General features: G+C 40.4%; 1 protein-coding gene and 1 long non-coding RNA gene across 2 annotated transcripts in view; one reads left to right on the top strand and one right to left on the bottom strand.

Moving 5' to 3' along the window:
• The window catches only part of LOC118469787 (uncharacterized), a 64,163-nt gene extending 50,085 nt beyond the window's left edge, over positions 1-14,078 (bottom strand). Inside the window, exons 1-2 of the long non-coding RNA XR_008604239.1 lie at positions 13,662-14,078; positions 12,510-12,570 (exon numbers count right to left, since the gene is read on the bottom strand). This is a non-coding gene — a long non-coding RNA (uncharacterized LOC118469787). The remainder of the gene's footprint in view (positions 1-12,509; positions 12,571-13,661) is intronic.
• On the top strand, positions 13,674-20,236 carry cibar1 (CBY1 interacting BAR domain containing 1). The gene is made up of 9 exons (XM_023263022.3): positions 13,674-13,705; positions 14,890-15,124; positions 15,216-15,284; positions 16,508-16,609; positions 16,922-16,927; positions 17,159-17,263; positions 17,559-17,672; positions 18,715-18,834; positions 19,818-20,236. Exons 1-9 carry the CDS (start codon positions 13,677-13,679, stop codon positions 19,941-19,943), a joined length of 906 nt encoding a protein of 301 aa, XP_023118790.1. The 5' UTR covers positions 13,674-13,676; the 3' UTR covers positions 19,944-20,236.
• The last annotated feature ends 1,773 nt before the right edge of the window (positions 20,237-22,009 follow it).

Below are 22,009 nucleotides of genomic sequence, written 5' to 3'. Positions count from 1 at the left end.
TGCCTCCGCTGAACAAAGTAATTGATCATAGAGGTGAGCGCACGCATCACCCCTGTTGTTGCATCGCTCATTTCCTACTTCACTCGCTCCCCTCCACACTCCCTTTCTCTTCCTATCATCTGCTAAATAGCTGTTGAGTCGCTGGTATGAGGCTTGGTAAAAGGGGTACAATGGGGTGAATTGAATGCCATTGTGGTTCGGGTGCCCTTGGAGCACCGCTATTAGCTGAGTATGGATGGAGGAAAAGGAGGGGAGAGCTGGGGCTGGGTGATGGCGGGGGGGCCTCAGGTGTTGCTGGGAGGCCGCCGATGGACTCTCATTCCCTGGTGGAGCCGACAGCAGACAGAGGGGGAATGGGAGTCTGTTGTGCATACTGTATGTGTGTGTGTGTGTGTGTGTGTGTGTGTGTGTGTGTGTGTGTGTGTGTGTGTGCGGAGGGGCGGGGGGCTAATTGACTCACTGAGTGATTGGGGGACTGTGAAGAGGCGACCGCAATCAGACCTGCCCTGATAGAGTTTGATGCCTCCCTAAATAGTTTTCAAATGGAGGAGCAGGTGCTGTTTTTCCGAAGCAATCCCCACTGCCCGGGTGTATAAGAGAGGAAAGTGTGTGGGGTCTTGATTGTGTGCGAGCGTGTCAGTACATGTGCGCTGGCAAGACTATATCCAGGTAATTGTGTGGGTTTTGTGTCATTATGTGAGCGATTTTTATTAGACTAATCAGAGAGAGCATAATCACAACTGGTACAGTATGTCAAAGTCTTTTTTTATTCCATTTATCCATTTTGTTTGCATTAAAGTTGCCCTTACTTTTAAATTTAGCACTTCACATTTAACAGCTCAAAATCTCAAAATATCAAAACAAAGAATTTTAATTGAGCCGCGGCTCCAAACATAGAAAAAGGTAAAAGATGACAAAAGAAGCTGAATTTGTGTTGAGAGACTGGAGGGATAAATCCCACAAGGTACCTCAGAATTCAATTTTGGTGGGTAAAATTGGAGAAAAGCTCTTCATTTTGTCTACTTCACTCTGTTAACAATGACTTGTGTTGAAAATCCTCCAATGCTCTTGTGCAAAATCCCAAGGGATTTGAACCGGCCTTGGACCGTCCGTCTCTCAGAAAGTGTGAAATGGGCTTCATCAAATCATGTCCAGTCCTCTTGATTTTACCCAGTGGATCCAAACTGGTTCAGGCTGGTTATTGGGGATGTCATGCTTTGAGATGTGCAGAGGCAGACGTGGCACAGTCCATTCTCTGCCTGTTTTATTGCCTTGTTTTACATCAACTCCATATGACATGCTTTGAATAACCCACCAAGTGCTTAGGAAAATGGATTATTCAGAGAGAATTTATAACACTTCTGGCACAGGAGTAAAGACATGTGGGAGTGCTCTAAACATATGCAACACTCAGAAAACTGACTAAAATGGATTTGCATTTTGAAAAACCAGTTTATGGCTCTTTTTTTTTTTTGACAGTCCAAACTCAGATCAGCTCAGCCTCAGCACCGATGCTAAGTTAACATCAGGGCTTTTGCCTGCTGGGTCAAGACCACGCACCATAACTGTGGTCGTTCCTGGACTCCTTTCTCAGTGCTTCTGTCAGCACAGCGAGTGCTCCCCATCTATCATCTCCATTGATCTACGCTAATGACAGATGGTCGTTATGGGTGGGGGAGACAGATTGCCTTCAGCACAGCGTGGCTTCACAGGCAGGTTCAGGCAGCACAGACTGTGCGTGTGTTCTCTGTGTGTACTGGAATATCTGATATCTTATTTCGTCTGATAAACAAAGACCCAAGTCTATCTCGCTTTACTTAATAATACAGAAAGACACTACGAGAGCGCAAAGCTACTTTAGAATTTTAGGCATTCAGGCATGGGCAGAGAATAAATGTTTCATTAATATGGCATTAAAGTTAAAGAAAACATCACCAAACCTAAGCTCAAAAAAGACACTAATGCATATGTATAGTTATTTTTTGTGTCATTCATATCAGTGTGTTGCTGGTGAAATGTTTACGGAATCATCAAAGAGGAACATCTGTCAGAGTGGAGAGAAGCAATTCTATTTTTTAGACACCTAAAATCCCATTAGAGAATCTGGGTCACTAACCCATTCACTCATGTAATGTGCCCAGACACTATCCAGATGCGTAGCATGTGGAAGGAGGCAAGGATGCTCACTTTGCTCTGTAACATTTAGCTGAATTGTTGCATATGATGCATTTTGTATGGGGCGCTTCGAAGAGGGAAAGTGTACTGATGTACAAGCCATGTGTGCATCTCAACTGCTGTTCCATGTGCAATGGGAGTGTTATGCAGGACTTAGCAGTCTTTCTACTTAACCTCTCCCCAAACTTTCTTGAATTCTCATCTTCGCTGCGGTCATCTGTGAAGCCACTGTGCTGTTCTTTAGTTGCTATAAAGATTGCTTTACAGTATATGTTGTCATTATTTTTAAACTGTCAAATGTCAGAATGCACGTTGTGAAAGCTTAAAGAATGAATAAGAATATCTTCATTTATGATTTAGTCATATTTGTGTGACAGCAGAAGTTTACTTGCAAAATCAAAATAGGTAGTGACTCTTGTCTATTAATCTGGCAATGTTCATCTTTATTTATCAATCTATGTGGAATAAAATGTTCTTCACAAATACCCAGGGTTCAAGATTATTCTTTAAGATGCCTTGCTTTGTTTGACTGACTGTTGCAAACCTCCAAAATATTTGGTTTGGGGGCATTTTTTGCTTAAAAATGACTTGAAAGGGAATTGACTATTTCAGCTCAAACGTCATGAAAACAGATATGAGAAAGTTGCTCTAATTAGTTTCTTTAACATTGTAAACAAAACATGCTGCGCCAACTCCACAACTGAATACAAACAATGCAATAAATGATAAAAAAGAGACATCACTGCACGGCTTGAGATGCCACTGAAGTCAGATGTGGCCATTAGAAGCTTATTTGTTTAGAGGAGTCTTTATCCACATCTTGTCACAGCTTTCAGAGGCAATTAAAACAGTATTGTGTTTCAGGTCACACAACAGCAGAGCTCCTTCTTTTGTTTATTAGCTGCAAACCTTGAAAGACTAGCTCTAACTAGCTCAGTATGATTTATTCATAAGACTATGGATCTGCATAAAGCCGTGTCAATGCGGCAGTCGAGCTCAGAGAGGTCAATAAGTGGTCGATGAGTATTGTGCTTACAAGGGAATTATTCATCATCTTTTTGACTGTTCATCCACCATAGTGTCACAGGACATCAATACTAAACTTCAGCCTCCACTCTTATTACAGTGAGGCGAGTAGGTGACTTGTCATTATTTTGGTAGTTATTTGATACATTAGTGGGTTTTTCTGGTCGTGAGGTTGGGGTCAATCAATAAGTGGGTCCTGTGGGAGCACAGAGGGTCTGTCCAGAGGAAAGTCACCTATGAATACAAATATCAATCGAGATGTAATTTAATACCAAGCACTTTAGGGATTAACACGAGTTATAGCTCATTATCTGAATTAAATAGAATCTGGAGCAATTCTGTCTTTTAGCAAGTATAAAGACTCACTACACAAAGTGAAAACATTTCTAGATAGATAGATAGATAGATAGATAGACAGACAGACAGACAGACAGACAGACAGACAGACAGACAGACAGACAGACAGACAGACAGACAGACAGAGACAGACAGACAGACAGACAGACAGATAGATAGATAGATAGATATGCACTGTGTATTCTGACAGCTTTCTATCAGATCCAGCATGAACTTCTTCAGCAATTTGAGTTGTCTGTTGGATCGGGCCATGACACTACCACCAGTTCACCACTGTTACAGTTCCTTACCTTGGATCACTTTTGATAGATAATGACCACATCAAACCAGGAACACCCCACAAGAGCTGCAGTTTTGGAGATGCTTTGACCCAGTCGTCTAGCCATCACAGTTTGGCCCTTGTCAAACTTGCTCAAATCCTTACACTTGCCTATTTCTCGCGCTTCTAACTTGGAGGAGAAAATGTTCACTTGCTACTTAATATATTCAACCCACTAACAGGTGTCATGATGAAGAGATAATCAGCGTTATTCACCTCACCTATTGGTGGTCATAATGTTACGCCTGATCGGTTTATATACAGTATATATGTATGTATATGTAGCATATATGTAATATCAGTTTATATAATTCTGAGTATGCATTAAATTATATTTAGTGAAGGTTTATCTTGCTAGAATTATAAATGAGAATGAAAATGTAATTATGGCAGAAGATATACAAAGAGTGACAGTTAAAAGGAGATAATGAAAAGAATAATCTTCATAGATTACTGGTTTCCACATTGGGGTTCAAGATTCCCACAAGGGGTCACAAGAAGAGTCTAAGGGGGCACAGAAATACAAAAGCATTTTCTTTCCTTTTTTGTTTAACACTGAATAGCTTTACCCATTCAGGCATATGAAAGGGGAAGTGTCTCGTTATAATACTGTAAGGTCTTGACTTTAACTTTTTGAGTGCCAATATGTAGTTTTTACTTCTTTAGTCATGTAAACTTGGATTGTTAATCTTTTATCTCAAATGGAGAACACTTTGAGTCAGCTTTTATTGTTGAAAATGTGCTATGTAAATAAGGGTTACTTGATTTGACTTCAAAAACTTTAGCATATTCAGCTGCAGCACAATTGCGAAGGCAACATAAAGACTTGGATTTGTCCTAGACAGCACAAACTCACAAAAAGAATTGTAAGTTTACAATGTTTCACACTGAGTCATCTGAGACTAGAGAGAAATAACTGAAAGAACCAAAGTTTTTGGTGAGGTCTAGGTTAGCACACATCATCCGCACACACTGGTAGGAGGTGCATCTGTTTCTAATGAACAGTCAGTACTGCAGAATAAATTTGCCAACATGATAAGAAGAAGACAAGGGGAAAAAGAGAAACATTTGAGACTTTAGTTTTTTAGAAAACTGGAAAGAAAGCTGAGAGATATCGGTGTCGATAAATGGGCAGTTTGGTAGCTGTCCATTGGTGCTGGGGGTCTTTCATGTCTTTTAACTGTGAGTGCAAATGGAAGAAATTCCTCTTCCTTTAGGAGAAACTCAGACAGCTTGACAGAACCAGTTTTCACAGATGTAAGAAATTATCTACAGCACACAGTGATGGAAGCAGAAGCCTGCTCGCCACCCACATTCACGTGGGCAGAAAGTTCATGTTGGATGCAACTTGGCCTTGTTTCCAACAGCTGTATTTAGGCTGCATAAAATGGGACCTAGATATGTTAACCTCGTTCTTGAGTGCAAGCGGCAAGAATAACATCTATAATTCAAAATAGTTATAGGGGGCATGGTGGGGCTACAATCACAGAGCTGTCCCAATCCAAACTGTGTGCCATCATGAACTTAGATGTTAAAAGCTTGTAGCCTCGTCGGGTCCCAGAGGTCTCCAGCAGCCAATGGGGCCCCTTAGACCCGGCACCCGCTCCATGATTTAGATGAGACCATAAAATTCTAAATGGAGATGGGAGGCTAGTTGCTTAATTGACCTTTATTGGGCTTGCTGCTTCATTTGAAGACTGGATATTAAATTAACATGATAATTCAGGCCCAGCGTGTTAATGCCACTATTGCCCCCCTCTCCCCCCTCGGCCTCCACATTTTAATATCACCCTGTAACTTTTATGGCTTCCATTGATTTAACACTTAACTGGCTTTAATTTTCCATATTGGCACACACTTACACAAAGAAGGTTTTATTCCAATTGAGCAACGCACTGTTACAGGATTGAGGGTTTATGAGGCCATTTCTATTAAAAACCTCCCCTATTCTCACTGTGACATATATAGGCTGTAACATGGAGATGAAATCTAATATGTATAGGGGGAAGCCCTGGGATTGGGTTATTGGGGCAGTGGCTGCGTGGTTGTTGGTGGAATGGTTTAATTATGCTGTATATCATGACAAAGTGTTGTACATAAACACTGGCAGGGATATTTTGCATAGTAAAATAATTAGAATCATAAGTTAGTGGTTTGACGATTGGGTTTAAAAAAAAATAACATCAGTAACACTCAACCTAACTAATCAAAGCACAAATATAATGTACTAGATAACCTTTTCAGTGTAAAATAGCGATTCATGCCAGTTTCTAGTGTTCTTGGGTTTCTGTCTGAGACTAGCAAAATATTTTAGTTTAGCAGCGCTTTATCCTTCAGATTTTCCATCTGAATATATCAGGAAGCTCCACCAAAGCTGGCCAGACCACTGTAATGCCTGTTTTTAGCTGACTATGTATATAATAGGGATTTACGTACATGCTACAGATGCTGAGGTTGTGCAGCCATCCAAGGTGAGAGGGAAGAATTTGGTGGCCCAGCTTTAAAAGGAGGAGGCAGAGAGAGCGCTACTGTCCTCTTGTGGTGGTAATATGAACTTTATCAAGGCGATGACAAATTGCTGGCTTCTGGGGCCAGTGGAAGAAGATAAGATCTTGATGTCGAAAGGACTGAATAAAGAGATATTGAAGTATAGGACATGATACTTGGGAACACTGGTAGTGGTTTTGGTGGTAGGATATTTTGGAGGATGCAGTTTTTGGTGCTTTTAAATTGTATTGCGATACACTGACAGATGTTATGTCATGGAGAGTAGGCAGAAAACCTTCTTCATAGCAGTTTCCTGTACCTAAAAGTGTGTGTATGCGAGAGACTGCTGGTGATAGACAGAGAGAAAGCACTTAAACTAAAGATGGACAACTCCACATAAATACACACTAGACAAATAGGGACACACACTGCCAGTCACACAAAAAGCCAATAACCCAGTAACACATTAGAGGTGATTTGCTTCCCGTATGCAGCCCCTTTTCCCCTCTCCTAAGTGGATGCATTATCATTTTGTCTGTCACAAAAAAAAAAAAAAGAGGAGCCAAAGAATATGAATATGCGTTTACATCTGTCTTCCATTAATATGCATGCCTGAATCCACATCTCAACACAAAGCCAATTTTCTGGCCATCTGTGGGATGGCTGGTAGAGGTAATGAATATTCTTTATGAATATGTTTTATTTTGCGAGGTGGCGATACATCATGAGCACGCCGCTATCGCTCCCTCTCCTCTCTCTGGTCCCTCAGTCATTCTCTGCCTCCCTGAAACGCAGGGAACCTTCACTGCACAACTTGATGAGTTTAATTAGACTGTAAAGAGGAGGGATGGATGGATGGATTGCAGGACAGATGGAAGGAAGGCTGGATGGAGGGAATGAAAAAAAACATCTTTTACTGCACAGACTCTCTCTCTCTCTCTCTCTCTCTCTCTCTTTTTCTAATAGGAGCCTTAATAAGCAGCACACCTGCTCTGAATGGTGATGCTGGAGAGAGAAATACGGTTCAAGCTAATAGCTATCATGACTTCTGCAGTAACTAGTCTGCAGTCCTGATGTTCATTTCATTACCAAAAAAAGTTATGACAGAGGTGCACCTCATAGAATACTCATCGTGGTTTCCACTGTTGTGCACATAAACAAATTCCTCTCACAAGGTTGCTGATTAAACCCTAAATAGCTGCCATTTTCACCCTTAAGATTTAAGCTCATTACAAAATATCACAAAGAATGGCAATTATTCAACAATTCTCTGACATATGCTGCGTTGAGGCACATGTTGCCTAATTATAGGGCGCATACATTTTTAGGACATGGATTTAAGAAATAAGGATAGGGAGGTGGAGTGTAGGATATGTCAGCCTGTAGGCACCTTCATATGTCACATCGATGATTTAGATGTCAGTGACAGTATTACTGTTGCTCGCACGCCTCTGGGGCCTTGGCACAGTCCATTGGCTAGTAGTGTCCTTTAATGATTTATGATTGAAGTTAGCCCATGAAGTCCCCGGAGGATCCCCAAGAGCGAGAAGCACAGGGAGTGACCAGTTTTATGGCAGGACTGGGAATCAATTATGCTAATGGTGGCTAATGAATGCACTTGAGGGAACTGCTCCCCGCACTCAAGGGCTATTTTCCCCATTTGCATATTGATGGCAGAAGGACAGTGGCCACTTTCATCCGGCTGTGATGAAGCACTGTGGAAATGGACTTTCTGTGCGTTCCTTTCACTCTTGCTGGAGATGGTTTTGTTCTTTTTCCTGTGTTCCTTCAATGGTTTTAGCCTGTAACATCCCTTTCATTTAGTTAACAGAAAGTAAGACCACGCATCTTTTTGCCCACATCTTGAAACGAGAAAAGTGCACAAAATATCGTGCTCTCATCCAAGCCTCTCCCTCTTTTTCAACAGTCTGAAGTCATTTTCAATGAGGGCCTTGTTGCGGTCGGTAGGTAATGAGTCCTGGAAGTGCTCCAGCTTCCCCCCCGACGGACTCTGATCGACACTGTATAGTTTAAGAGGAATAATGGTGATGCCTTTTACTGCCACCAAGGTTAACATGCATTAAAGTCATTTGTTTGCAGAGATAGATGTCTGGAGACACTCTCGCTCACTCCACTAAAATGCATTAAGGTGGATAACGCCAGACCAGGAGAGAAATCACTATGTCTGATGCGTTTCAGTCAAGTATAGAAGGCTATGAATATGAAATGTGCTATGAATTAGTTATGTGGTAGTGGTGACACAGCAGAAAGGATGAGCAGCAAGAATCCAGAGGTGCTGCCGTTCTGATTCGGTGAGATAATGAAAGTGATGCATGAATTAATCGGTATGTTTAAAGGAGTAGCTAATAGTTCATCCTTAATAAAGTTGAGAAGTTAGAAGCAATGCGGTTCTCATTTGTGCACTAAACAACCAAAACTACCTCCTTAAATGTACATAAGGACATTATATATTGCTTTTTTAATCCGATGAAAGTCTCACAATAACAAGTGGCATATTTTGTTACGTCAGTTATGTGACATTATCCTTTCTAAAACTCACAACTTGCAATTTTAACTCTTAGGTTTTTATACAAATATAACAACCTGTATTCCATTTTGTTATTTTTAAAAGCTTTGTTTACATTCTCTGGGCTTCAGTTTCATATTTGCATGCACATTATGATGATATCAATCTTTTTATCTAACTTTTTGCAGGAAAGTGAAGACGCACATTTATCAAAATGTTGTGCTCTTATTTAAACGCTTAAGGAACTCACAAACTAGTACCGAGCAGCCAACGCATGTAGACTTGAACTATGATGAATCATACATGCATGTATATGTGCCTTTCCAGAGACATGACTAAGAAAAAAAGTAAAAATGCACTTTAGAATTACTTTCCAAAAAAAGTACGTCACATTATTCCCAGCGTCAGAGTATCATACCTGAGGAAGATAAAGTTTGGACACAAATAAACTTCGTGAAAGTTCCATGAGTGACGCTATCACTCTGTGGAATAGACAGAGGCGGACAGGCAGTGTTTGGAGGCTCCCACTAATTTGATCTGGTGACATTTTCTTCGCCAGCTCCTCGGGGGGGGAAAAGAGCAGCAGAGAAGGAGTGAGGGAGCTAGAAGAGGAGGTGTTTGGGAGAGAGAGTCAAAGAGCTAGAGATGGAGAGAGAGAGAGCGAGATGGCGAAGGAGACACTAATGAACGCAGACAACAAAGACCCTAACCTGAGCTCCAAGTCCCTGGAGACACAGAGAGGTTTTTCACTGGGTCAATAAAAGCACTGGACCGTGTCTGCATCGGCTTGCCCTTCAAGCACCCGCTTAACTACAGAGGGAGGGCTCTTGTTCAAGGTTGCTGGAGTTAAAGGGGAATATCGCAGAATTTCATATCCAATATGTGCGATTCAGAAAGCAGTTATGGTGGTGCACAGAGGGAAAGATTTGTGACATCTTGTTTGTGTGTCAAACTAAAGTAGGCTACATCTACATAAACTGGAGGGAAAATAGATCTGTACAGAAGCTACATCAGTGCATTTTATTCAAAGCTGACACTTCTGCTGTAATAAAGTTTAGTTGGATGTAAAAGCTCAACTGAACAAGACAGGCCTCTTCATTGTCTGTGTGATGGATTTGGAACTTTTTTTTTTTTTTTTTTTTTTAGATGCACTCCAAGGGAGCATTTAATTGCATCTGAGAATGAGTCAATTCTTAATTTAGGGCCCATATCTAAAAGTTATAACAATGAAATCTGAAGTATAGAGCGAGAGGACGGGTACATTTCCCACTGGATATTTCAGAGATAATTTCTGCAAGAGAGCAGCACCGTGTCCCTCTGCCAAATCAGAGGAATGTAGCAGTTAGAGGAAGGAGAGAGAGGTTAGCCAAAATCAGCATGATGAGATATTGACTCTTGGCTTGTAATTTCATTTTATGCACCAAGTGGCAAACAAGATATCACACTGTTCGTAATCCTCAGCATCCCTGAACACACACACGCCTCCCACAGACTCCTGCTTGTTATTAACGGGGAATCTACAAGCTGTATGCGTGCCTCTGTGTGGGAGGAGAGCCTCAAGTCTGGGCTCTTCACACCAGGACTCCCACCTGAAGGGGGAGAGACTCAACACACACTTACACACAAAGCACGCTGGGGGACACACACACTCGGTTGCCCTACTAACTCCCCCTACGTCTGACATATGTCACTCCCAATCTGTTCAGCAGACTACACTGACTACAGACTACACTACACTGCAGTGTCACCGTGCCACTGCAGTGTAGAGAGCTGCAGAGAGGAAGCAGAAAGAGCTGGAGAACCAACAAGAGGGCACAGGGGGACAAAGACGGCAAGAGAGAGAGGAGAGAGCATGAAAAGAGGCAGAGAGAGCCGCTGCTAGTGGTTGCTACCCTTTTCCGTGCTAATTGCTAGTTTGGAAACAACACCATCTGTTCTTTAAGAAAGTCAGATGCACTGTAGAAAAAGATGACACCACTCCTGAATACATTTACCAGCAGCCAAGGCAAATAACTCAACAGCCCCGGGCTTCTTTCAACACAAGGATCCTGCAGGACAACAGCAAGACGGGCATCTGCTGTATTTGGTAGAATGTTTAGGGATTTTGAATCTAGACTTGGGTTGCTGCCAGCGAGTGTTGAATAATGTAAATATGTGATGATGGAGATGGAGTGAGGAGAGTCAGTGAAGTCCTCTTTATGCGTGAACGAATGATTCAGAATGCACCTGTAACCATGTAAATTCCTGTCTACAGCCGATGCAAAATCACAGATGGAAGTAGATTGCCATCCTGTGGTTGAGTTATGCAGTCGCACTGAGGAAAATGAAAAATCTTGCTTCGTCTGCAGGATATTTTTATCGTAATTTGGCAGTTAAAGATCTTGAAATTTGCTAAATTTTAGGAAAATACTAAGGAAAATGTTGCCATTTTGGAAACACATTGAAAATTGGTGCAAAACTTCCACCATAGGTAACACCCACTTCCCCCAATAGACTTCTCAGTTTCCTTTAACTGTCTACAACCACAAAATCATACTTATGCAAGATACTCACACACAGTTACACACATTTGGATTTACAGAAATGGATGAAAAAAATCTGCCCAACTGGGGCAATTTGCTTTGAACTTTTGCTTAGGTTTCTTTACATGTACCATCTATGTTTTTATCATGCACAGTGAGCTGAGTAAATAAAAATCATTCTGCTGTATCCATTAATGATACTGACAATAAACTGTATACCTGGCAAAACCATGTGGCTCAATCAAAAGAATTCATCACGGCACTCTGTAATCTGCAGAAGGGTTTTTCTGAACGTACATTAGAAGGCAGGGTGAGTGCTGTTTAAATTAGCCGGTATTTTCATCAAATTAATAAAAAAAAAATCCACGTGCAATGACCCATCAGTCCTCACAGACGAAGGTTCTACCAGACGCATTTAACAAGAAATGAATCTATAGCAGCATCAGCTGTATCACAGAGTATAAACCAGGTCCTCTTGGGATTCCAGGCACACAGCTCAATGCAATGACCATGTTTTACATCTCCAATCTGTTACAGTGGGATCTCCCCTGCTTCAATCCCATGGATGATTAAGCGTGATAATTAAGGTTTTTGGACATTTTCCACAGAGGAGCAGACGTGGCAGCTGGTGACATTCATGCATTCCCAAACACAGAGGAGGGAATTACAATGAGGCCTCCATTCATTTCAGTGATCACAAAGTCTGCTCTTGGCACCAGTTCAAAAACAGTCAAGCTGTTGTTGAAAAGGACTATTTGTGCCCCTCTTTGTTGCAATGTACCTTAATCTATTTGGGGAATTAGAGAAACCATAGTAAGCAGCCAAATATTTGGATTTTCCAGCAGGAGTATTCGCTTGCTAATGGCCAGGGTGGAAACCATGAAGATATTAAATTATTTTTAAGTATTTTTGCTTAACTACTCTAATAAGCATGGCACAATATTACTGATTTCACAACTTTTTTTATAGCTTGACTTTACGCTGGAATAAATATGCTCAGTGACTCAGCAAAATAATCCCATTTTACCTTTCTTTAGATCAAAGAGCCAAAATCAGAACTGCTACAAAACAGCTGCAATCTTTAGAAGACATTTACCTTGAAAAGTATGTCTTGAATGAAGGCCTTTTATTTTCCTTCTGGGTACCTGCAAATGGTGCTGTAGAGAAAAATGAAGAAATTAGGACTGACCGACAAACACTGTGGCAACAAAAATATAAAGGTCACCAAAAATCTGTCAGAAATACTAGATTGAAACGGGTATATACTTAAACCAAACATGCTGTTGTTGTTGAATGAGGGAATCTTATAAATGAAAGCGCCATTGTTGATTTAATAAGAAGTCGGAGTCTTTGATGGACACTAATAGATTTGTATTTTGAATTCTCTAAGCAGAGACAGAACATGAATAGTTTCAGCTGTTTTTAGTTATCTGTTTGCTTGTCATAAAATGTGCCATATTAATAAGTTTATTGTTGTTGTTGTTGTTGTTATCATCTAAGTAAATCAAATTCTACAAGTAGTTTAGCAGGAAGTGTGGAATATGTAATAATGGAACAAAAATAATAATGTAGAATGAAAAAATACAGCATTCTCTGAAATCGAGTGGAATCTTAGTGTAAATCAGCATATAATGGGACAAAACCAAGTACCATAAAAACAAGATAACAAAACAATAAATTTACTTAGATCTCTTTTCCTTTCTGAAACTTGTGAACTTTTCTCCATTGTTTAACATAGCTGTAAACTACCAGTAACTGTTTGTTCACTACTGAATTAATAAATACATAAATTAAAATTTCTATTAAATAAATAAATACAGTTGCTTCGGTAAATAGATAAAAGCAATAGTTTGAAAAATGTCCTTGAAAAACTGTATTTAACTGTTACATTTATTTATATGTGTATGTCCTCATTTTTTCATTTCACTATGTATTTCATAGCCCTAGTCTTTAATAAAAATGTTTATTTACTTAAGCAGTTATTTCCCTGTTTAAGTAATAAGACGCCATTTAAAATTTCTGCTCTTAGAGAAAGATCTTTTTTTTTTTTTTTAAATTAAAGGGTAGAGGAGTATAAACAAACGACTCCAACTCCCAGAATGCCCTCCTCAAGCGGAAATGGTGGGGTGACTCCATGGAAACGGCTAACTGGCGTGCTAGCCTGCTAGCGAGAGTAGCATAGCTAGTTGGCTAGCTTTAAAACACGGTGCCGATAGAAGTGAATTTACACTGAATACATTTAACTTACAGTCAGTCTGCAGAGATGAGTCGTACACCGGATGCCAGAGCGAGGTAAGAAATGTTCCCCGTCGAAACAAATCGTCTGTTGTTGTTTTCAGGTGTAGAACTGCTCCTTAAGTAGACGCTAGCTTTAACAAAAATCGACCTCGCAAGAGCTGCGAGGACGTCGTGAAGTAGTTTAGCTAGCTGTTACTAAGATAACTAATGCTTTCACACTTTAGACTTATTAGCTACACCCACATCGAGTTATTCATGGGTGAATTTAACCGCTTGCTCAACACAAAACTCCTCTCTGTTCATTGGCTACGAAACGGACGTCTTTAGAAATACCAAAATAAAGTGCACACTTTATAGAAAACTAGCGAATACGGAAGTTTCACTACGCCTGGCTGGCTAAATGCGTCAAGACTGGCTTTGTAAAATAATCTAAAAACAAAATACAATGCATCACATTCACAAGGTGTTGTGGTTCTGAATGGGTAGCTTCAGTTAAATGAATGTGGCCTCTGATTTAGCCTTTGATATGAATACATATGAACTTCACTAACAGTCGTTATTGGTCAAAACACTACAACAGGCAGGTTTATAAAATTCAGGGTCCATAACGTCAGTTGTAAGAAAACAAAAAGCGCTCACAAAAATCTTGCAGCGTTTTGCTGCAAGGGAGTGGCACACCAATTAGCAGACCGCTGATGCACTGGGAATATGCCATCAGGGAATAGCTACAACTACAATCACCACAAAGACATTTTCCAACAGAAAATGTTGTTGACGTCACCACAAATCCACAGGTGATGTCCCACTGCATCAGCCACTGCTACACCCAGAGGCCACCTTAGCTCTATAATCTACAAAGCACGAGAAGTGAAACAATCTGGAGTTAACACCAACCAGCAGTTTGCTCACTATACACGTTAATCTCAGTCTAATCACGGGTAAACACAAGTTAATATTAAAGAGCCCCACTAAATACCTTGCTACTGCCACTATTCCTGTACTTTTATGACCTTTTACAAAAGAAACTAGGATATTATTTCATGTTTATGTAAAAATGCAATGCCTCGGCTGACACTCTTGTGCTGCATCTTCTCTAAACAGTTGGCTTGCTGCTTGATTTAACTAAAAAAAAACTAATATGTATAACTGTTATTGTGAAAAACAGACACTTTATCGTGTCTTCCACATACAAGCAAATGAAACAAATGTACTTGATTACTGCTGTTTATCTTCTCCAGGGACAGCCAGACAAGGAGGATCCAGGAAAACATCACCAGTGTGGAGAAACATTTTGGAGATATGTGCCAACTATTTGCCGCATATGTCCGCAAAACAGCCAGACTACGAGACAAAGCAGACCTTCTGGTCCGGGAAATCGGCATGTATGCAGACACAGAAACGCCAAACCTGAAGAGGGGTATGAAGCAGTATGCTGACCACCTGGCCAAGATTCAAGACTACCGCCAAGCTGAGGTGGACACTGGTTTGACTTTTAATCCTAATTTCCTGTTTGGGTCTAATTTTGTTTAGCAGGACGGAACTTAACATGAAGTTTGCCTTACAGGTAGAAAGACTCGAAGCCAAAGTCATAGAGCCATTAAAAAGCTATGGAGCTGTCGTGAAGCGTAAAAGGGTGAGTGTTACTGTGAGTGATGTCTGCAGAGATTCCAAGAGAACCAAACGACAGAGATGAGGCTTAATTCATGTTTCAGTCACTCTTTATGAAATTAATACAATTACACATCAGTAAAAAAAAAAAAACTTACAATGTCACAGAATTACTGAACTGTAAATGCGTCTAATACAAAAATATTTAAATATACTAACTTTTGTGCAATTTATCATATCAAAATTTCTTTTATGTCTTGCCTTTGCCTGGAAAAATACCGCAATTTAAACACTTATATGCAAAAATTCAACAAATGCAGGTAGTTATTGTGGTAGACCCAGAGCAATTTACTATAAGTGTTATTACCCCTGTATGAACACAGGAGGGCAGTATTGTTTTAATGATAATATTCCTCTGCCACCTCAGACATTCTTTGAAGCTTTGCCAGCACCTGCCCTGTTCAGCATTATATTTTAACCAACATCAAAAGAAATTCCATTGATTCTTTGGATATGTGGGGTCTTTCACATATCCCACACCACTTTCCAAAGTATCTGAAGTAGATATTCGCCTTGTTTTGCTCTGGCTGTTTGCACTTGTAGAGTGAATTGGTAGTGATGCCATAAAAGATTTAATTAATCATGCTCACAATTCAAAAAAGTATTTTTTGTATATCATTTTATGAACGGCAGGTGTGCTTGATTAAACAGTAAAAAAACATCACATGCTGCTTCTTTTTCTGTTTGTTTGTCTGTTGTTTTGCTGTCTGCCATAGATATCAACCTGATTTGGAAGGCTTGTGATTGGTCAGAGAGCCAAAATGTAATTAAATCAGGCCAAATTAAATTATTTAGTCATGTGAAAAGTGAGCTACTTTTTAAAGCAGCATAAAGCAACTACATCTGAAGTTTTTCTGTACAATCTTGTTTTGCATAGTGATAATACAACTGAAATTTGAATACTTATGGGTATTAGTTTCTCTAATCATAATTAATTCTCTTCGCTGTGGCTACTGCACACGTGTTACATTACAATGTCACTGCTAAATTGCAGACTGTTTCTGAGTAAAGACACAAAACTTGCACGATAGACTCTACTTGAGGTCTTGATCAGGAAACGCTGAGTTACACCGAATGCTTCGATGTTAGATTATGCTCTGAAGCATTTGAAAAACTGACAGACATTGTATTATTGACTGTCATTGTTAATTCTCATAATAACTGCTGTGCCCTTGTGCATCTCTGCAGGAGGATCTGAAGGCGACTCAGAGTGCCAGAGACAGAGAAGCCAAACAGATGGCTCAGCTTGAGAGGACCAGACAGAGGAACCCCTCAGACAGGCAGATCATTGTATCCTTGCCTGTTTTCACTTCTCTTCTTAAATTCTTTCATTTCATCAGCTACACTCCAACTACACTGCATGACTAATACATCTGACATCAATTAATGTCAGCTGAAGTCCTTGTTTCTGAATGCTGTTGCAACAGTAAAGTTGAGGCTATTTAGAATGTTTACCGTGTCAACTGTGAATAGTTTTATTTAAGTGTCTCACTGTGTACTCAATTCAATATCCAGCTACACTTTGTTGTTCAGAATCCACCTGCATAGTGAACAAAGACAACAGGCTGAGATAATTTTATGTTTCCTTGACCAAGTTTTCAGTCACAGGTGTGTCCCATGTAATCTGTGCATCTTATCACTGGTGATGTATGACCACAAGCATGACAAATATTCAGAAAACTTGCAAAATAGAGGTACCAGCAGGGGTTACCTTTTGTTCCACTTCTAAAAAAGAAACATCCATTTTGTTAAACATTGTGTTTTGACACTGATTAGCACAGGTTTGGTTGACAAATGCAGCAAAAACTGCTCATTTTTTCCATATAACTCTGCCATCAGGCTGAAAGTGAGCTCCAGAGAGCCACTATGGACGCCACACGGACCACAAAGCAACTGGAGGAGACAATAGACGAGTTTGAGAAGCAGAAGATCCAGGACATCAAGGTCTGCTGTGGCTGAACTTTCTATCATAGTCAGACAGTTTCAGTAGAGGGAAATGTTCGTTGAAGAAGTGGGTGACAGTGAATTGAAACCAGACAGTGATGATTTTGAGGGTTTTCTGAAATCTGCCCACACCTTTCAGTCCTCCTTCAGCTGTTTGATGCTATTCTTGCTTTGTAATTTCAGAACTCTTGTATTCATGTGTTGTGGTCGCCAGGCGGTTGTGGTTCATTTAAATTGTGTCAAATTGTGTCTGTTCAGTACTGAAATATCGTCTCTGTGTTTTTCCCCCCAACAGAAAGTCTTCAGTGAGTTTGCGACAGTGGAAATGTCATTCCATGCTAAAGCTTTGGAGGTGTACACTTTGGCCTACCAAAGCATTCAAAGTGTGGACGAGGAGGCGGACCTGGAAGTAGGCCCAGTCATTTTTAGCCTGCCAGTGTTTGTGTGTTTGTTTGAAAATGCAGTCTGAGTTGTAGTAATTGATTGTTCATTTTAGTTCCTCTAACAAGCACTGAGAGGAAGGATGCAAATTAAAGTGTGATGGTGAACTTTGGGCTAAAAGCTGATCAAGCTTTATGTACACTCTCAGGTCTCAACTTGATTAACCTGAAGGTCAATGGTCTTTTGCACCCATTACTCATTGACTCATTGCTCATGCATATTTTGTAGTCCACACCCTTTAACTGATGTGGTAACTTTAAAGTAACCTGCTCTGAATACAGCACCATCTATTCAGCCATGCTAGCTGCTGTCTTCTGTTTACAATTTGGCGAGAGGTTCGCTTGCACTATTTTAAGATAGAAAGCATGTAGTGGGAAAACAAAAGATCAATGGTATTCAGCGAGCGAGGTTCCTCCTGCAGATGCCCTTGTGCTATTTTCCTCCACCCCATGCCATCTCATCCGTGTGTTTTTGCACTGAATCATCTCCCTTTCATTCACATTGAAGCAAAACTCCTCACCGAGACAAGGCTGTTTTTCAATGACTCACAATACAAAGCATGAGAGATTGAATCATCAGAAACAGGCACAATGACAGGCATGAAGATAATCCAGATCGAGAGCCACGGCTGAATTTAGCCTGTACACAGTGAAAACCTTTGGTGTGGTTTAAAAGGCAGCTTGTTGTGTTTGCTGTCAGAGTCATAGCATATGAGCTCCTTGATTGTTATTAATTGCTGGCTTAGTTGCTGATTTACTGGACTGTTTTGAAATCTGTGTGTGGTGTTCTTGGTTCTATATAACTGTAATATAAAATACCCCAAACATGACCTAACATCTCTTAACTATAAGTCTTGATATGTTCACCGTAGGCTGTATAATTTTCTTAATTCATGGGTTTCTATCATGCATTGTATTCAGTGCTACTTAGGTGTGTGTAGGCACTGCTTCCATTATTTTTGGTCTTTTGTTTCTGTGGAAAAGTATAGCACCTCCTACTGTCTTTGGCAGGTGTTCAGGAGTTCGCTGCACCCCCCTGACTACCACTCACGCTTAGACATAGTGCGAGCTAATTCCAAAACTTCCCTTGATCGGACCGGGTCTTTCCTGAGTACATCAGGGACCTTACAGGTAAGAAGATACAGACAGGTGTGAAATGTTCTAACACAAAAACTAAAATTTCACTAGAAGATCCCTCTCTGACTAAGTTTCTGTTTCAATGTTGCTGTTTATCTATGACTGTTGCATAAGTTAAATTGTGGTGATAAAATAAAAATTCCATTCTTCTGATTTCCAACCCAGTAGCCTTCCTCATACCAGTAGAGGCTGGCGCTTGACAACATTGACTCTTATCAGTTGTCCGGATGATTACATGCAGTATCTCCCCAGGCATCATTCAGTTTGAATTTCTACACATCATTGCGTGCAAGTAACATCATACATTTCCTCCCACATTCACAGTTTACCCCACCAGTGGCACCTTGTGAATTTATAGGCTTGCCTTGCAAAATATCTGGATAGCCAGTCATGAATTTCTCACTAAATGAGGAGTGTTATTTGATATTTTTGAAGAACTGTCTCTGCTGGGTCTATCTGAGTGTGTTCAGACATGGCGTCTATTTGGAGATGTCCAGATTGTAGCTTGCAGAGACAGATTGCTGTACACACCTGTTGAAACACTGCGTCTCAAATGTGTCTTGCGTCACATCTTGAGGTCATTCTTTGCTACCATGACTAGGTTTGATTTTATTTAAGAAGGTGCAATCGGCGTGAAGCAAAACAGGCAGTTGTACAGCCAAAAAAAAGGATTTTAGATGCCATTTGCATACAGGATAAAACTGGAAAACAAAACTGAAAGTAAAACATGGCTATGAAAGTCTCATCGTAAACATAACATTTAACTATTTTATAGTACTGTGTTACAAAAACTGAAAAGGTTAACCTGAGGAATGTAGTTTCATTTTATTGCAGGGTGTGTTCACACCTTTACCTGTCTCTGCTAATATTGGTAACTCTGGAAACAGAGAAATGTTCCAGAGGAAACGGATTCCGTGGAAGCACAACTTGCAATTAAGCGTTTTAGTTGCATAGTGACTGTTTATTTGTTGTCACAGCAGCAAAGAGCTCGCCAGACGAGAAGAGAGGAGGAGGAGGACGAGGACGACGAGGAGGATGAAGATGAATCTGAAGAGGAAGAGGGTGAAGAGGATGAAGAGGAGGACTCGGATGATGAAAACTGAACCTTCCTAAATTATCGTGCTGTGTTTATATGGGACAAAAAGAGACAACAAAAGGTTCATTAACTGTTTTCTAAAGGAAAAGCTGTGTCATTGCCAAAACCACGTCATGGCCTGAGCAGTATTGTAGTCGCTGTTTCGCTGTTTTAGTCTAATGCTTTGTGAGAAATGTGTTTACTTACTACAATTTATATCCAGTCAACTATTGTTTTAACTATATTTTTTATATCACACAACAATCTCAGAATGTGCATCACATGGTCGCTTGTCTTTGTGAATAAAAACGTCCATTTTCATGCTGTGTATTGTTGCAGTGAATTCCAGTATAAGTACATGGTGTACCCTCAGTCGCTTTGCATAAAAATGCCAGCAGAGAGGTTTATTGTTATTTTAGAAAATTGTTCGGAGTGTGAATCAGTCTAAGTGACATTAGTTATGTGATGACTGCAGTTAAAAGTGACTCATCTCTTCCACAGACATGCAAAAAAAACGGTACAAACGAAGTCGGAGACATTTTGCACCACACTGTGTTCATCCAGACTTATACTGCATGTGTGTGTGAGATGTGCTTCTGTATACGGCACCAATTATGTGCATGCGTGTTACGTTAAGTGTTGTCTGTCACAGTGGAGGCTGCTGCCCCTGTGTCAGCTGATGGCTCCTATGTCTGTCCTGCATGAGTCACTCAACACATTTATCACTCCTCAGCTGGCCGTGTCATGATGAATTCTTTTCTGCCTCTGGTTTCAGGCAGCACACACATATTACACATCTGTATCTTTATCTGTGCAGCAAACACACAATATCCACACATGCAAAAAAACAGGATTTCATTTATTTTTAATGTAACAACTACGAGGGCTTCTAAAATCTCCCTTACAGCAACACTTGTTATCTTGGTGACTCTGAGATAAAAGCTGCGTAGGTGGTGTGTCATGAGCCCTCTGCGCAACAGCACCTTAATGCATATAAAGGTTAATGTGTATGCAAACACAGTCACACTCACGTACCAGTTTGACTGGTGCACTGTGGATCTGAATGGCCTGTGTTGCAATGAGTCATCACCTATAAAATGTGTGTGTTTGTGTCAGGGAGTGAGTCAGAAAGCTTTTCCAATTGCAGATAAACCTAAAGGCTCCACTCCCTGATCTCTATGGAAGAATGGACCGTGACTTGTGAGAGAAAAGGATCTGAAAGAAAGGAACAAAAAAAGAAAGAATCATGTGATTTAAGCGGGATAAAGACGGACCAGTCCTGCGTTAGTCGAGAGTCGAAAGGTACAAAAGGAGCCGAGAGTTGGTTGTGAGTCATTGTCGTAAAAACAAAGGCTGAATTACAAACAGGGATACCCGTGCAAACAACAAGATGCAAAGAGAAAAGAGGTACAGCTGAGACAGGTCAGTCGTAGCTCCAGGTCCTTATCATTGACTCTGACTCATTGCCCCTCAGCGTCACGCCACTCCTATCTAATCCAACACCCACAGCACACGTCAGCTACTGCACAGCTCCATGCAAGCTACTTTCATATGTAGTATCTGGTGTCAGGTTTATCATCTTTGAACATCAAACTGGCTGAACTGATACACTTTCCTTTAATTCAATTCATTTGTTTTCTCTTCGTATAGCACCATTTCACAACATAAGTCATCTAAGGGCACTTTGCATAGTAAGGTCAAGAGCTTAGAGTGTTGAATTACAGGGAGAAACCCAATGAATCCTACAGACGTCCTCCACACTCAACATTACATTCACCTTTGGCCCTTAACAGTCCCTACAATACATAATCAGTTCAATAAATCATGCTTTTTCCGAGGTTCAGGCTTTCTTTTGAAATGTCAACGTCACCGAGGTGGTTCACCTCCAGTACACACCACCAGAGGGGGATGTTTAAAAGTTTTCTCACCTGTACTGTTCACTTTGGGAAACTGATCTGGAGACATTGTGTTCTTTTCAGCCTGTGGGTAGCCGTATGTGTCTCGCCTCAAGCAGACTGATTGAATTTTGAAAGCTGCAAAATCAATCTTTGAACCATGATAGAAAATCATCAAGGTATGAAATGTATTATTTTT

Source organism: Amphiprion ocellaris, chromosome 15 (assembly GCF_022539595.1).
Source record: "Amphiprion ocellaris isolate individual 3 ecotype Okinawa chromosome 15, ASM2253959v1, whole genome shotgun sequence".
Taxonomy (NCBI): Eukaryota; Metazoa; Chordata; class Actinopteri; family Pomacentridae; genus Amphiprion; species Amphiprion ocellaris.
The sequence above is the reverse complement of the archived record's forward strand: the minus strand, read 5'-3'. Positions and strand labels throughout refer to the sequence as shown.

What these genes read in the sequence shown, in the direction of transcription:
- cibar1 (XM_023263022.3), top strand. Translation starts at nt 13,677, where the DNA reads ATGAGTCGTACACCGGATGCCAGAGCGAG. An exon ending in ACACCGGATGCCAGAGCGAG is followed by an intron (nt 13,706 to 14,889) that starts GTAAGAAATGTT and finishes TATCTTCTCCAG; the next exon opens with GGACAGCCAGACAAGGAGGA. An exon ending in AAGACTACCGCCAAGCTGAG is followed by an intron (nt 15,125 to 15,215) that starts GTGGACACTGGT and finishes TTTGCCTTACAG; the next exon opens with GTAGAAAGACTCGAAGCCAA.